Source organism: Thamnophis elegans, chromosome 1 (assembly GCF_009769535.1).
Source record: "Thamnophis elegans isolate rThaEle1 chromosome 1, rThaEle1.pri, whole genome shotgun sequence".
NCBI lineage: Eukaryota > Metazoa > Chordata > Lepidosauria > Squamata > Colubridae > Thamnophis > Thamnophis elegans.
Genome location: NC_045541.1, coordinates 126,907,039 through 126,922,037, shown reverse-complemented (window position 1 = coordinate 126,922,037; position 14,999 = coordinate 126,907,039). Strand labels below are relative to the sequence as shown.

Here is a 14,999-nt window from a genome sequence, read left to right as displayed (position 1 = left end):
ACATACTACAAAACTATTCTGTCCAAACAGCTTTGCTCATAGATTTGTCTCCTGATTGCCATCCATCTTGCCAATATTGCAGCATATTTCTCTAAAAGCATGCTGTTGTTTTCATAGCTGTCCCTGGAAATCTGTTGTAGAATTTCCCTTATTAATCTGTTGGAAATTCTTCATTGTAATTACAGGGGAGAAAGTTTGGTTATAATATGCTTGCTGTCAGTTTTTATTAGGATGATGGTTGAAGGAAAATCTCAGAATGACATTTTGGAAACACTGCCTAATTGCAAGTTAGGAACAAGGAATGACAGTTTAAAAGACATCACAAGTTCTTTTTTTCTAAAAGTGAACTGATTTTTTTTTCTATTTAAGAAACATACCTTTTATACTATTATCCACCAAATTGTTCCAATGAAAATCTCTCTTGCCAAGATTATTTTGTAAAAGTGCAAGATCTCACTGACAAGTTTTGAAATGGCATGTGACATTTAATATTAAAAATATCCACATTTGTAATCAAGGCCTTATTTTTCTTTCTTGGCCCATTCACAGGTGAAAAAATGCAAATGCTATGCTATGTAAAATGCTACATTTTAACAAAAAGATTACTTTAAATATGCTTGATTATTTAAGAATTACCGATGACTCTGCTATTCAAGTTAAATAGCTTAATCCTGTCAAATTATAGGCTTTGAAATATAAGCATATAAGTACACTGTAATATACTTTAAATTACTCGAAAACAATTAAATTCCGTCTACCATTAGCCAATAAATGGCATCTATATTTATGCCAGGTCATCTCCAATGGCTAACCAAACATGATTTTTAAAAACATTTCTGCATGTTACATCTTATGTTAAGTTAAGTAAATTTTTAAACTGTTCTTACTTTTTAAACTGTTCTTATTTAAATATATTCTTTATTGTGATGATATTTATGCTACACAGCATGGTAGGATCTAATGCTAGTGCTATGCTAATGTACTGATATTTAGTACATGTTCCTATGTTATTAGTAGTCCACTATAGTACTCTGGGGGAAAAAAATCTATTAAAATTCTAATCATATGACTTAATATGAAGATTAAGTTATTCTGAAAGAAAATTCTAATAGATACAAATTCTGTATATTATTACTGAAGTGTTGGCAGCTATCACTATGTCCCATTAGAATAAAAATATAATTTTATCAATCTATTAAAACATCAATCTACTTAACAAGTATAGCAATCAGCCATATTATTAACATTAAATATATTGAAGTGGTAGACAGCTCCTATCTTTTAGGATTGACTACCAACAACAGCCAGTTTGGTCTAATAGTCAGGCACCTGTTTAGAAACTGGATGACTGCCTTAGACATGAAAACTCAAATGGGTGATCAACTTGCCCCCCCCCCTCTCTCTCTGCCTATCTCTCCTCACAGGGTTGTTGTTGTGGAAAAACAAGAAAGAGGAAAGAGTATTAGGTATGCTCATTACCTTGAGTTATTTTAGCCTGTAATCAAGAAATATGCTACATAACTAGTACTTAGCAGGATACTAATGAAGAAAAAGATATTCAGATGCGACAACATATCCATACTTACAAAGATCTGAATTGTGCAAGGAATGGTTTTCCTCGTGACAAGCTATTGAAGCAAAAATTGAGTGAAGAAGCAGGAGGAAAATAATACTTATATATGTGGTGTTGAAGAACCTAAGACTCCTAAGGATACCATGGGTACCCAAGAAAACGAAGAAGAAAAAAGAATCACTGAATAAATAGATCCAAATATCCACTTGAGACTCAAAGGACCAGTCTCAAATTATTATATTTTGGGCGCATTATGTGAAGTTCTCTTGAGATGATAACAATGTTGGAAAGGAAAGAAATGTAAGAAGAAGAAGAGAACTATCAAGGAGGATGGATTTGATTACAGTACCTTTGGAGGATCAAAGGGGGCAAGAAAGGAGCAGATCTGTCTATATATTGGTTAATAGTGACACCAACCTGACAACATATGATCGATCAATCAATCACTCCTTAAAGTTTAAAGTATCATTTCCAAATCATGTCACATATTTCTGTTTAGTCACAATGTTAAATTATTTGTTTTGAGTGCCGGGAAATCACATTTTAAGAAGAATTATAACAGCTTATATTGCTTGCTATATAAAGTTTTTGTCCTGAATTTATAAACTGTTATTATATTTAAATATATTCTGTTTTATTATTTTGTGGTTTATTCTCAGTTATTTGTATTTTTTAGACTATAAGGATAGATAATCAGCTTATAAAAACCAGTATGCAATAATGCTTTTAAAATTGGAAATTTACTTAAAGGCAGGGGTGGGTTTCGGCAGTCACTACTGCTGTTTCACTTGTGGCCACGCCACACACGCTTGATGCACGTTGTGCGCGCATGCACAGTGCAATAAAAATTGCTCTGCACATGCACAGAAGCAAAAAAAAGATGGTGACTTCTATGGGGTCACTGGGAGAATTGGATCAGGGGCATGACAGGCCTGGGTTGCTGCTGGTTCCAGTGAACCAGGCCACCAAGCCACTACCGGTTCGGTCGAACTGGTCCGAACCGGTAGGAACCCACCACTGCTTAAAGGTGATTCATTTGTTGTCTTTGGGACTGTGTTAAATGTAAAATTTAAGTATAAGGAAAAAAATCAAATCAATGGGCTCAGATGGTGCTTTTACCTATCCTTATAGACCATTCAAGGGGACTGACAAGAGAAAGGAAAATACTACAGAGTGAATAACTGGCAATGTGCCAGATGATTATAAAACAGCAAATGTTGTTCCTATCCTGATAAAAGGAAATAAGAGAATACAAGAAACATAGATCAATAATGTGATAGGCAACCATGGGTAGTTTCTTGCATGGTTATAAAGTGAAAGAAGGAATTTGAAAAGAATGTGGTCATTAGAGAAAATCAGCATTAGCGTGCTAGGTTAACTTTATTTTTTATTTTTTATTAGATAATTTCATTAGTAAATTTTGAGTATGCTTTATACATAATGCTTCTTGATATCAGCAAGATAGTTAAATAAATAGTCTATGGCATTTTGATTAGTAAACTAGTTAAATGAAGGTTAAATAACAATGAAAATCTAATAGATACATGGATGGTTGAAAGCTGTGGTCAAATAGTGTTCATGAATGGTTCCTCATTAAATTGGAGGTAGGTACTTGGACTTGTCTTTCTCTTGTAACTCCTCAACATTTTTATTAAATGAACATGTAGAACAAAAGCTTACCAGTTCTATCCCCAATTGGACTGGATAGCCACTATTTTAAAAGACAGATTTTAGAAATAAAATTAATGAAATGTAAGAGAATAAATGCAAAGCTAAAGATAGATAGCTATCTTGATAAGATCTTTGAAAAAGATCTTTTGATTTTTATTTATTTTATTTTGTAATGCATGAATTAGATGACAGATATAAGTATAGACATGATTATGAATACATGAAATGAATACAAATACAAGGGAATATTAGGACAGGGACGGTAGGCACGGTGATGCGTTTATGCATGCCCCTTAAAGATCTCTTAAGAATGGGGGCAGGTCGACAGTAGACAGTCTAAGGTTAAAGTTTTGGTGGTTTAGGGAAGAAACCACAGTGTCAGGTAGTGCACTCCAGGCATTGACAATTCTGTTTCTGAAGTCATATTTTCTGCAATCAAGTTAGGAATGATTTACCATAAGTTTGTATCTATTGTGAACTCATGTGTTGTTGTGATTGAAACTGAAGTATTCATTGGCAGGTAGGACATTGTAGCAGATAATTTTATGAACTATGCTTCAAAGACTGTGAAGTTGTAAATTGTCTAAGCTCAAAATTTCAAGTCATGGTTTACTAGTTGATGACAAACTAAACTTGAGTATGCCATGGCTGCAAAAAAAGGGAAATGTCACTCAGTAGGGAGTGTAAACTAGAAATGAAGTTCTACAAAGAGAGATTTAAGGTACGGACAACTTCAAACTTGAGAAGTCTGAAAGGACACATGGGAGCACTCTACAGGCAGGTTCTGAAGGAATGTTAGGAAACTCATCTTAGCAGTTAGAACAATTTGATTGTGAATTTAATTACCCCAAAAAATAATGAACTCTCCTTCACTGGATGAGCTCAAAAAAAGCCATGTATTTATTTTTTACAGTTATTTTTTAGATTTACATCCTGCTTTCCATCCTGGAGTGTATTGAGGCAGTATACAGAGTTATCTGCAAATCTAATTCTACTACTTATATAACTTCTCTAGATATCTGCAGTTTGAGCAAATTGTTCCAGAAGACTTGAAAATGCTTTCAGATAAATACACTCTAAAAAATTTCCTGTGAGTGGAAATCCTTATAGTTTTAACACTATAGTCATCCTCCTATTTAGACTTTTGAACATTTACAGTACAGGTAGTCCTCAACTTACAAGCATTAGTTGAGAAACTATTTGAAGTCACAAGATTCTGAAAAAAGTGACTTTTTCAGTTTAGCAATAGCACTTAGATTTACATACCACTTCACATTGCTCTACAGTCCTCTCCAAGGATTTACAGAGTCAGTATATTGCCCCCCGAAATCCTGATCCTCATTTTACTGACCTCGGGAGGATGGAAGACTGAGTCAACCTTCAGCAGGTGAGGATCGAAACCCTGGCAGTCAGCAGAGTTAGCCTGCAATACCACATTTTAACCACTGCACTACCATTGTAGCATCCCCACTGTCTGAACAAAATTCAAGTGCCTGGCAATCAGTGTATATGGTGTTTGGCTTCCAACAAGCAAAGCCAATCGGGCAAGCCAAATTTACTCAACCACAGGATTCACTTAACAACTGCAGTGATTTGCTTAAGAATCATGGCATAAATGGTTGTAAAATTGGTCATGACTCATTTAGCAACCAACTTGCTTAGCAATGGAAATTCTGGTCTCAATTGTATAAGTCAAGTAAGTCAACTACCTGTATGCTGTCTTAACAAATAAATTAAGATGTTTAAAAGATTGAAGTGATATTTGCTCAACATGTTATATTACTACACAGTTCCAGCATCTTTAAATAATGATCAATAATTTCTGTTCCTGTTTTCAAATTTTATCTTTCTACAGAGCTAATACAATGCAAAATGAAAACTAAAATTAAAGAATTACATTTTTATATAATAAATGTTTCTCTACAAATATTATAAATACTGTCTGTTAGAATACAATGTGATAAACTATTCTGAAATCATGGTTCATATATCATAGATAAATCCATTATTATTGTTGGTTTTTTTTGCTAAATTTAATTCTAAGTTCTTGAAAATTTCCTAAAACTTTTATTGAAAAGACATCCATTACATATTTTGTAATGTTAAATACATCTTGCATAAAGTGTCTTGTAGGAATTTGATTTGAAAACTTTCTTATTCTGGACATTAAATTTAATGAGACAAAAGGGGCTAAAAGATTGGACCTATAATATACCTCTGCAAAGAATGTGAGTACTCACTGTAGCCAATGTATAATTTTCCTCTATAATCTGATTGTTTAATTTTGAAAGTAATAATATATGAAACACGTCTTAATTACTAATGAGCTGAATAACAATTTGATTAACATAGGACTTGATCAACAGGTATTTTTGCCACTTGATTACTTTGAGGATAAAATGAAAAGTCTTTATGGCCTGATATGCTGCCATATCATAAAACTCACTCCTTTAGTCACTCTGCCCAGCAGCACTCATCTACTATAAGACAAGATGAGGCAAAATGGGACAAAATTGCACAATGTTGCATTTTCCCTTTTAAAAAATCAATTTCTGAGTGCACCCAAAATCAAGTATAATCCTCCCATATGTGCTCGATTACAACTGTTATGCTTTTACGTTGGTTTTATGATGTAGATAAAACAATACAATTATCATGATACATTCTGCTGTTGGAATTGCTATCCTTGATCAATATTTGTGTTGATTAACAAGGCTCAATCTTCACCAGATTATTGCCTAGTGGATAACAGCTAATAACAAATCTTAACCTATGCAGCAAAGATCCTGGTTCACTTCTATCAATTGGTCACAGGACTGTACTAACACAAAACGAGCTGCATGCTTTTCCCTTTTTCTCTTATGTATGCTAAACTTATGCAAGAGTAATTTACTACTAAAAATCACACAATGAGTCTTCATTAAGCTGGATGGAGTGTACAGAATTCAATACTGAATGCGATGAGACAGTTATAAGGAGTCAGGATGTAAGACTCAAATTATTTTGGTCCTTGCAAATGTTTCGTACAGAAAGATTTATTTTTAAAATTAAGTTCTGTTACAGAAAAGGCAATGTCTTCATATAAATGTGCAGAAATTATATGTTCACGCTTGAATATGCAGGTAACAGTATATAGTACTAAACATATATGCATTTCATATTTTATATTGCTCCAAAAACCAACCCAATTTGCATCAATACTTTTTTATTACCTTGAAGTACTGCAGTTGCTTCTCCGCATTCATTGTTCCTTCATTTTCTTGCCTCAGACAGGAATTGAAGATAAAAAGCTCAGTATCTCTCAGCCATCCTTTCAGTTCTTTGATTCTGACCTCCAGCTGCCTTACTAGGTTGCCACTTTCAGGGGAAAGCAAGTCACGTGCCCCTAACCCGCTGTGCCCCACCAATGAGTCTTGAATCTTCTCTTGTAGAGTTTTCTAATGCAACAGAGAAAGAAAACATAGATTAATCTAAGGTTCTAAAGTAAGTATATCTAACAGCTAACCACTGATTAGAAAGCAACTAAATTAGTTGCTCTAACTCCTGATTTATCTTTATCATGTTTTTTTAAAAAGAATATTCTGTTGAATTTAGCATGGCAAATATGGTAAATAGATACAGAACAGCTTTTAGTGTTTTTAGTATATTTCTAATAGAGTTATCAAAATACTGTCTGAGCCCATATAGATGGATTGAATTGTTTTTTGGGGTGAACAATTCTCAAAGAAGTTTGGTCATCAATGGAAGCTCATGGGTATAATATTCTGATTGTGTTATAGAATACCTACTACAGATATATAGTCAAATGTTCAGTGGTGGGATTCAGCCAGTTCACACCACTTCAGGAGAACCGGTTGTTACCTTTCTCATCAGTTTGGTGAATTGGTTGTTGGAAAAAATCATTAGGGCAGAGAACTAGTTGTTAAATTATCTGAATCCCACCACTACAAATGTGTTATACACAGCTGAAACATAGATGTTAAGTTATGATTTGAAGTTGCCACAATGCTGGACTTATATAATTTGCTGAATCCATGGCTTATCACAGAGGTTTGATTCTCACAAAAGCCAAAAGCAAACAATGATGGCTTAGTTGATGCAAAATCTTGTAATCTCAATTCATCTCAGTGCCATATTTTTTCCTATAGAAGATTTTTACCAAATCAGTAAAAACTGATTTGGATCCAAAAAGCTGCAAATAGACCTATGACTGAGAACCTACTTTTCTATTCAATAGTATTACAATTAGTTATCTTTCTTTAGACATTTCTGTGGAGGTTCTAGATATACCTTGAATGGGGTGGAATAATAGCAAAAAATAGCTAGGAGATCTGTGGCAAGAAATTCAAGAGAAGGAAGTATCTCCCTACACAAAGAAAAATGCCTTCTGCTGCAACATTTTGTATCTGAATCGTCATTTTCTTAAATTTACGGTATGTGTAATAAGACATATGAAATGATATAATGAGAAAATCAATTACTTGGCTCAGGGGATTATCATGTAAATTAATTACAATCAAAGTACACAACAATGGTGCTTTCCATATGCTTTTTGGAATATGGCTCCCAAGGTTCCAAAAATATTATCTAGTCTTTCTGGAGTTATGGTTTAAATCAACTAGATGGATCTAGATCAGTGATGGCGAACCTATGACACGCGTGTCAGTGCTGACATGCGTAGCCATTTGGGGTGACACGCACAGGATTTCATGTGATTCATCCCCCCAGTTCTGCGCATGCACAGACGACCTCGGACCAGGCCTATTCGTTGGAAGTGCTGGTGAGTATGCCTGGAGGAAACAAACCCCCGGAGAGTCCCGGCGGCCGAACTTCGCCCCCTAGAGCACACGGTGGTCACGTTGGAAGGCTCTCGCGGCTGTCAGGCGGCGGAAAAGAGCTGGCAGGGCAGCGCGGAGGTCAGGCGGGGGAAAGAGCTGGCAGAGGCGGCGGAAAAGAGCTGGCAGGGGAGCGCGGAGGCCGCGGCGGCATAAAACGGAGAGACAAACGGCGTACATGGTCAAGACGGCCGGGAGTGGAGCGCGGCCTGGGCTAGGCTCTCTGTGTCATCGTCCGAGTCCAGCCCGCACGGTCGTGAGGGAAGGGCTCTCCTCGTCGGGAGGTCCAGGTGAGCGTGGGGCGGCCCAGCCTTGCAAGCCAGGAGCTGAGTGAGAGGCTCAGGCTCTTCTAACTGTAACAGGGCCCGGTGGGCAGAGTGTCAGTGAGTCTGCTTGCAGGGAAAAGGCCCATAGAAAAGTTCAGGCGGCCCATAAACTTCGGAAGCCTGCGGGGTCGTTGTGGCAGGCGGCGGGTAGATGCAGACAGCATCAGGAGCGAGGCATCGAAGGTGGCCTTCCCGGGCTCCTCGGGCTGCACTTGAAACAGGCGGAAACGCAGGGAGCAGCCGGCGGAGGCCGCGGCGGGCGGCCTTCCCGGGCTCCTTGGGCTTCTAGTTGGGAGGCAGGCAGGCTTCGCAGAAGGCAGGCAGCGGCGGCAGAGAGCTCTTCGGGAGGCAGCGAGGCTTTGCAGGCCGGCTGGCAGGCAGTCCAGCCAATCAGGGTGCAGCATAGACTGTTTTTGGCCTTTACGATAGATTATAATATTCTTGATATTTAACAGGTATGTTAAATAATTTGTTTTGGGTTTATTAAATACAATTATATTGCAATTATATATTTTTGTAGTTTAAACTATAAATTGCACAAAATTATGTTTTTGTCGAAGTGACACACAATGCGAATTATGCTCGATTTTTTGCCGATTTTTGACACACCACGCCAAAAAGGTTGCCCATCACTGATCTAGATTGTGCACTATGATCTAACATAAAATGTATGTCTCTTATTACATACAATTGTAACAAGAAATTTTAACCAGAATTATACAATGAAATAGTAAATAGACTACATGGAAAGTTTTAACATTATTTATAATAATAGCATTTTAAAAAATGCCACTTATTGCCAATAGCTTAACTATTCAATGATATTGGATAGTTAAGGCTTAGAGAAGATATACTGAAATCAATAGAATCAAGTGAATTTAACTTAATTGTTGCTTAACAATTAACATAAGGGAAACTGATAAGGTGCCACATGGTATGGTCATCTGAAGATCAAAGGAAAAAAAAGAAAAGGACATGGAAGGACAGTTAGGAAAGCTATATGGGATGGGCATGACAGATGTAATAGCACAGAAAGATATAAGGCAGGCATTCTTCTATAATTATTTAAATATTTTTTTTTTCATTCAGAATCCATTTCGAGTTTTCTTTGTTGATCTTAGAATCACTTTGATTTGTTGTACTGATAGGGTTAAATAAGCATATATCTTAGCTTTCAGATTGCAGAGTGATAAGTCAATTTATTGGGATTCGTTGGTAATTCAAATAAATTGATGCCAATTCTCAGATTCTGTAGAAATTCTCACCAATCCTCTTGTGTACTCACCAATCCATTCATTTTTTAAAAAGTGGAAATGGGACTGTGGGAATCTAAAATTCAGCTAGCATTCTTTTTGTACCCAAGACAACCTACTCCATCAAACATCATTTTAAAACAGTGTTAACATGGCAGAGATATCATCCAAGAACAATTTCATCTTTTCTCCTGTTGGGTTTGAAAAATGGTTACTGATACAGATGTGTGTATATATTATTATTATTATTGACCTAGGTATTTATTAAGCTGCTATCACGCATCACCACTAATTTTGGATGTATAATTGCTTGGATTCAGTTTCACTTGTGTTACTTTAGGTAATAGCCAAATTAGAGGCATTAAAGACTTGGTTTTAACTGTAATACTTCAAAATTATGTTGCAATAAATATTTGTAGCTCAGGTTTGAAATGAGGGGTCCTCAGATCACCCCCATCCACACAGGTAGGCAAGACACCAGAATATGAAGTGACAGCAAATAGCACTCCTTACTAACACTGATGACATTATCTAGTTAAGGTAATGAAATGTTTGCAAGAAAACAAGCAATCTCAGAGAGCACCAAGGACCCCTCATTAAAATTATGTGAATGGTTGCATTGTAATTGGAGTTATTGTTACAAGACTTCCAAAAGCTAGACTTTCTTTGCCTGCAATAATCAATGGATTATTAAAAGGAGAGTAAGTTAGGATTAGTCCCATTGAAATCAGTGAAATGGGAAATAAGTGTTTTGAGAATTTAACAGCCTAACAATAGGCTTTGAAATACATACTGAATTAAATCAACAAATACTCATCTATTCTCAAACATTGTGCAAATAATGTGTTTGGGAGATCATAACAGAATAAAACAAGCATTCTTGGCAACACCCTTCTATTTTGATGGCTCAAATATTGATAATTTGAAGGCTCTCAGTGGAATCCAGCTTCAGCTATTGTTTTTACGCTGTAACAAAAGTAGCAGCAGGAGGTGAAATCAATGCCCTTGGTGGGTAGGGTCACAAAAAAGAATTTATTGCCACTTTTTTGTTCTGGAACAGTTTGCAATCATAAATTCTTCATAAACAGAATACTTCAGAGAATGGTCCGTCTTCATAAATATACGACAGAGGACATCAATTTCATTTAATTCACAATTTGTGTCAGCACAGCAGATGCCAATGCCTGCCTTGATAGGGTTGTTTAATATGCAATTGAGACTGAGTAATATTCAGCACAGGGGACAAAATTTCACAGATTAAACTGTACGCACCACTGACATTTCATTCTAATGTATTTCCATTCCACACTGTTCACCTTAGATGAAAGTAATATTAAAAACCATATCTCTCTATTTTACCATTGTTAGAAGTTAAAATCCTTGTCTTTAATTTTTTTATGCCAATTAAAAGTAATCATGCCAATTAAACAGTGTGCATGGTGTTGTTAGTTTCCAGTTTTTCTTATTAAATTAAAGAAAACTCCATCAAAAACTGCTCATTAGACGTGAAATTTCATTTAGGAAGAAAAAGCAACTTTTTTTTGTAAATGCAGAAATTAATTTGAAAAAGTAATATAAAATTGCTTCTTGATAGAAAAAGAAAGGACCTTTAAAATTCATTTTAAATGGCAGAGTGGTCTTTTATTTCTGTTTTAAAATCTGATTATTTTAATGAAGGAAAGTTGATTAATTGCTTTTCTGACTGACTGTATATGCTTCTGGGGTAACCAAGAATTTAGGATTGTTCTTGAAATGCACTGATTTAAAAAGATGAACAATTAATTTTGTATGCCCAAGGGGAATTTGAGTTTGATATAAAATAGTCCTTTTCCACATCACACAGCATCTACCTTTCCTCTCGGAAAGAGAGAAATGTTATATGACATGGGGATTGCTTCTTCCTAATGAAAACAAAAGAAACAGAATTAGAAATACTATTGCTGCTGAATATGATTAAAAACTTGGGAATATCTAAAGCAGCTGTTGGAAACATAATCTTATGCCACCCTCAGCAGATGATCAATGCTATCAAAACTCATCATATCAAATATCCACCCACTCAGCATAGTATGTGTAATTCTTTTTCCAGTTTGAGTGGTTTTCAATAAGTAATAGGTGGCCAAAGCATACAGACAGAGGCAAATATGTGCAGGCCGTGTTTAATAATATTTCCAAAACTATGGAAACATCATTGGTCCATAGAGGTCGGCATCAGGGAATATTTTGTAACTGTTAAGGACAGAAACCTTTCTTCCAATAAAACATTGCATTTTTATATTGCAGTATTTAAATGTCTCAATCTAAAAGTGCAATTTTTCAAAAGATATTTTGATTCATGAAAAGTGGTAGATGTGCAGAAATTGGCTTTTTGCGCGGTTGGCTGAGCACAAAATCTTCCGTGCAAAACTCTGAGAAGTGGATCTCTGCATGGCACATTCAACTTTGATCATACAGTATATTAGTTACTGAAAACATCACATGTGATCTTGTCTACGCATGTCAACAATGGTAACTGATATAGAAGTCTGATGGGGATGTTTTTCAGAACATATTATTCCATTCTTATTCCATTTAATTAACTCCTAGTTTGACTCTAAGGTCAGTTCAAAGTGCTATCTTCTGGAAGGTGATTTAAAAAGCAATATGCTCTCACGTATGCTTCTTTTTTCTTTGTTTTCTCTGCCATTGCCATCAGAATTGTAATCAGCAGGTATGTAAAACAGAATCTTTTGGTTGCAGCTCCTGGAACTTGAATTTGGACTGGAATTCAACACTGATTAACCCTCTTTCTGATTGTGAATTGTATGAGAGTGCTATCTTATGTTACTTATTTTTCCTCTCATTATTCTGATTTTTATGACTATTGATATTGTTTGCTTACGTGTAGCTGAATCACAGTGCATTGAAACTATGGACACCGTGAGGTGGGAGTGCATCCATTATTTTAAGGTTATTATTTAAAAGTCTGAAAGTGTAGCACTTTTAGTAAAATGATTGCTTACCTATGACTTTATCATTTAGTTTGTAAAGTTACCTGACCTTTGATCTTGAGTGACACCAATTAAGGGAAGGAAGGGAGAATAGAAACACATTTGTCCTCTCACATACCTTTCAGCAATTGGCAGTAATGTTTCTGACATAATGCCTTATTGGTATCTGGCTAAGAGACTCACTGTGCTGCAGATGTTAGAATCTCACATTTGGTTGACAGTGGGACTATTATAGCATGAAATGAATTATATAAAACATTTATTTTTTGTTTACTTCTTTTGTCAAACATGAGCTGCATATGTCACTCAAAACACATCCTGATTGCTACCTTGCAATTTCAGATTGGTGCAATATTTGCACATTTATTCTCTGCAGCATCAGTATGACCTGAAATATGTAGTGACATCCCCACTTTTCATCTTTAGGGTATAGTAAATAGTTAAAGAGTAGATGTCTCTAACATGTACCTTCAGAATAAATTCTATTAATATTCACTCAAGCATGACAGTCCATGTATATCTGTATTATAGTGTATACTGTATTAAAGCTGACTTGATGCATGCCCATAATACATGGCATATTTTACTTACATTTTTTCTGTATTAAAGTACTAAAATTATTAAAGTCTGACTAGGCACAAACAGAGAATAAAAAAATAGACAAAGAAAATTTTTCTATAATAGTATGTTTGAAATGTATCTAGTGAGCTGAATGAAAGAGATATTTGAGTTTCATATTAGAAATCAGACACAGAGCATAATTTAAGGCACAGAAAAAGGACCTAGAACCCACAAACAGTAATAAAAATGTAAATACCCCAAGCAGTTCCCATTTTTCATTAATTGAATCCACTTTTTCAAGGAGATCGCTTGGTAACAAAACACCACTTCTCTTCAGAGCTTCGACTTTACTCAGCAATTCCATCTTTTTGGGATGTCTGATTGACATTTCTACACTGTACCTCTAAAATGAAAAAAAAAGATGAGTTAGCTATAGAAAAACACCTTTAATTTAAAAATAATCTTAGAAAGTAAGAGGAACAGAATAACAGAGTTGAGAGGGATCTTGTAGGTCATCTAGTCGAACCCCCTGCTTAAGCAGCAGACCCTGAATATGAATATGACTGAATTTGATCTCACTATTATGTAATTCATTTACTTCTAAATGTCTTTTAAAATTACACCAACAAAATGAGACTAATGAAGACAACTGTGACATAAAGATAGCTTCCAACTCTGTTCAGCAGGGTCTCTGCATTCGTTTGGTTCCCAATTCTAATTCAAGTTAATGAAAATAATTCACTTATAACAGGCAAAATATATTTATACAGAACCTTTTTAAAGGTGATGTTTATACATTTCCTTGTATCTCTCAATTCTTGGGAAAAACATATTTTTTTCATATTCCCACATACAAATTGTTTTTTTGGCTGGGATCCAGCAAGTGACTTTATCCTATTCAAGGGCATATGAATCTTAATTGCATTTTAAAATACTTTTACATTTGCCAACAAATCTCAATCCATATCACAATCTGAGTGTATTCACATGTCCCTCTAGCCTTAGTTTATGACTTGGCAAATAATCATTTCCTTTCCATTGGGTCTTCCAAAGAGCAGGCACAGTTGACCAGGTAACCAGGACAATGTCTTGTCTGGAAGCATATGACCGACTCATTCAACATGGAATATAGGTCAAATAATTCATGGATAGTTTATTAGCTCAAGCATTGGTTTGAAGGGCCCAGTAGGTTTGAAGGCACCTTGACTTAGAAAAAAGTTTACTAGTAACACAAAAAAGGAGTTTACTGCCTCAGTAACTAAAATTAATGTTTCGGTGAGCATACAAAATGTGGTGATATTACTTTGGATCTCATACTTTGAATTGCAAAATCCACAGAAAGCCACTAAATGCCTAGACAGTTCTTATAGCAAACTTCCTCCTTTGGTACTACCCAGGTTCCCAATCATAGCCATCAATTTTGGGAAGTGCAATTCTACCACCACTGGAAGGTATAAGCTTTGAAAGTCCTGTATCACCTGCTCTTACACTTTGTTTCTGCACAGAAGCCAAAATAATATCACATGTTATGATATCACCATGCAAATGACATATATCAATTGCATTATGATGTAATTCATGTACAACATATACAGTGCAGATCACTCCTCCCCCTATAGATACCTTAGCCCAGTGATGGCTAACCTTTTTTCCATTGCGTGCCAAAAGCTGGAGGAGCGCAGGGGGGTCATGGGCAGGCATGCCCACACCCATAATTCTATGTGCATGACCCCGCACATGCACACTGACACCCCCCATGCGCATGTGTGCACGACCCCTGCCCCCCCTTT

The 14,999-nt window shown here is 35.8% G+C and overlaps 1 protein-coding gene across 1 annotated transcript in view; it reads right to left on the bottom strand.

The window, feature by feature from the left end:
* AKAP6 (A-kinase anchoring protein 6) overlaps positions 1 to 14,999 on the bottom strand; it is a 227,767-nt gene that overhangs the window by 27,169 nt on the left and 185,599 nt on the right. Inside the window, 2 exon segments of the mRNA XM_032213685.1 lie at positions 6,457 to 6,681; positions 13,466 to 13,612. Coding sequence (XP_032069576.1) covers positions 6,457 to 6,681; positions 13,466 to 13,612 — 372 coding nt within the window.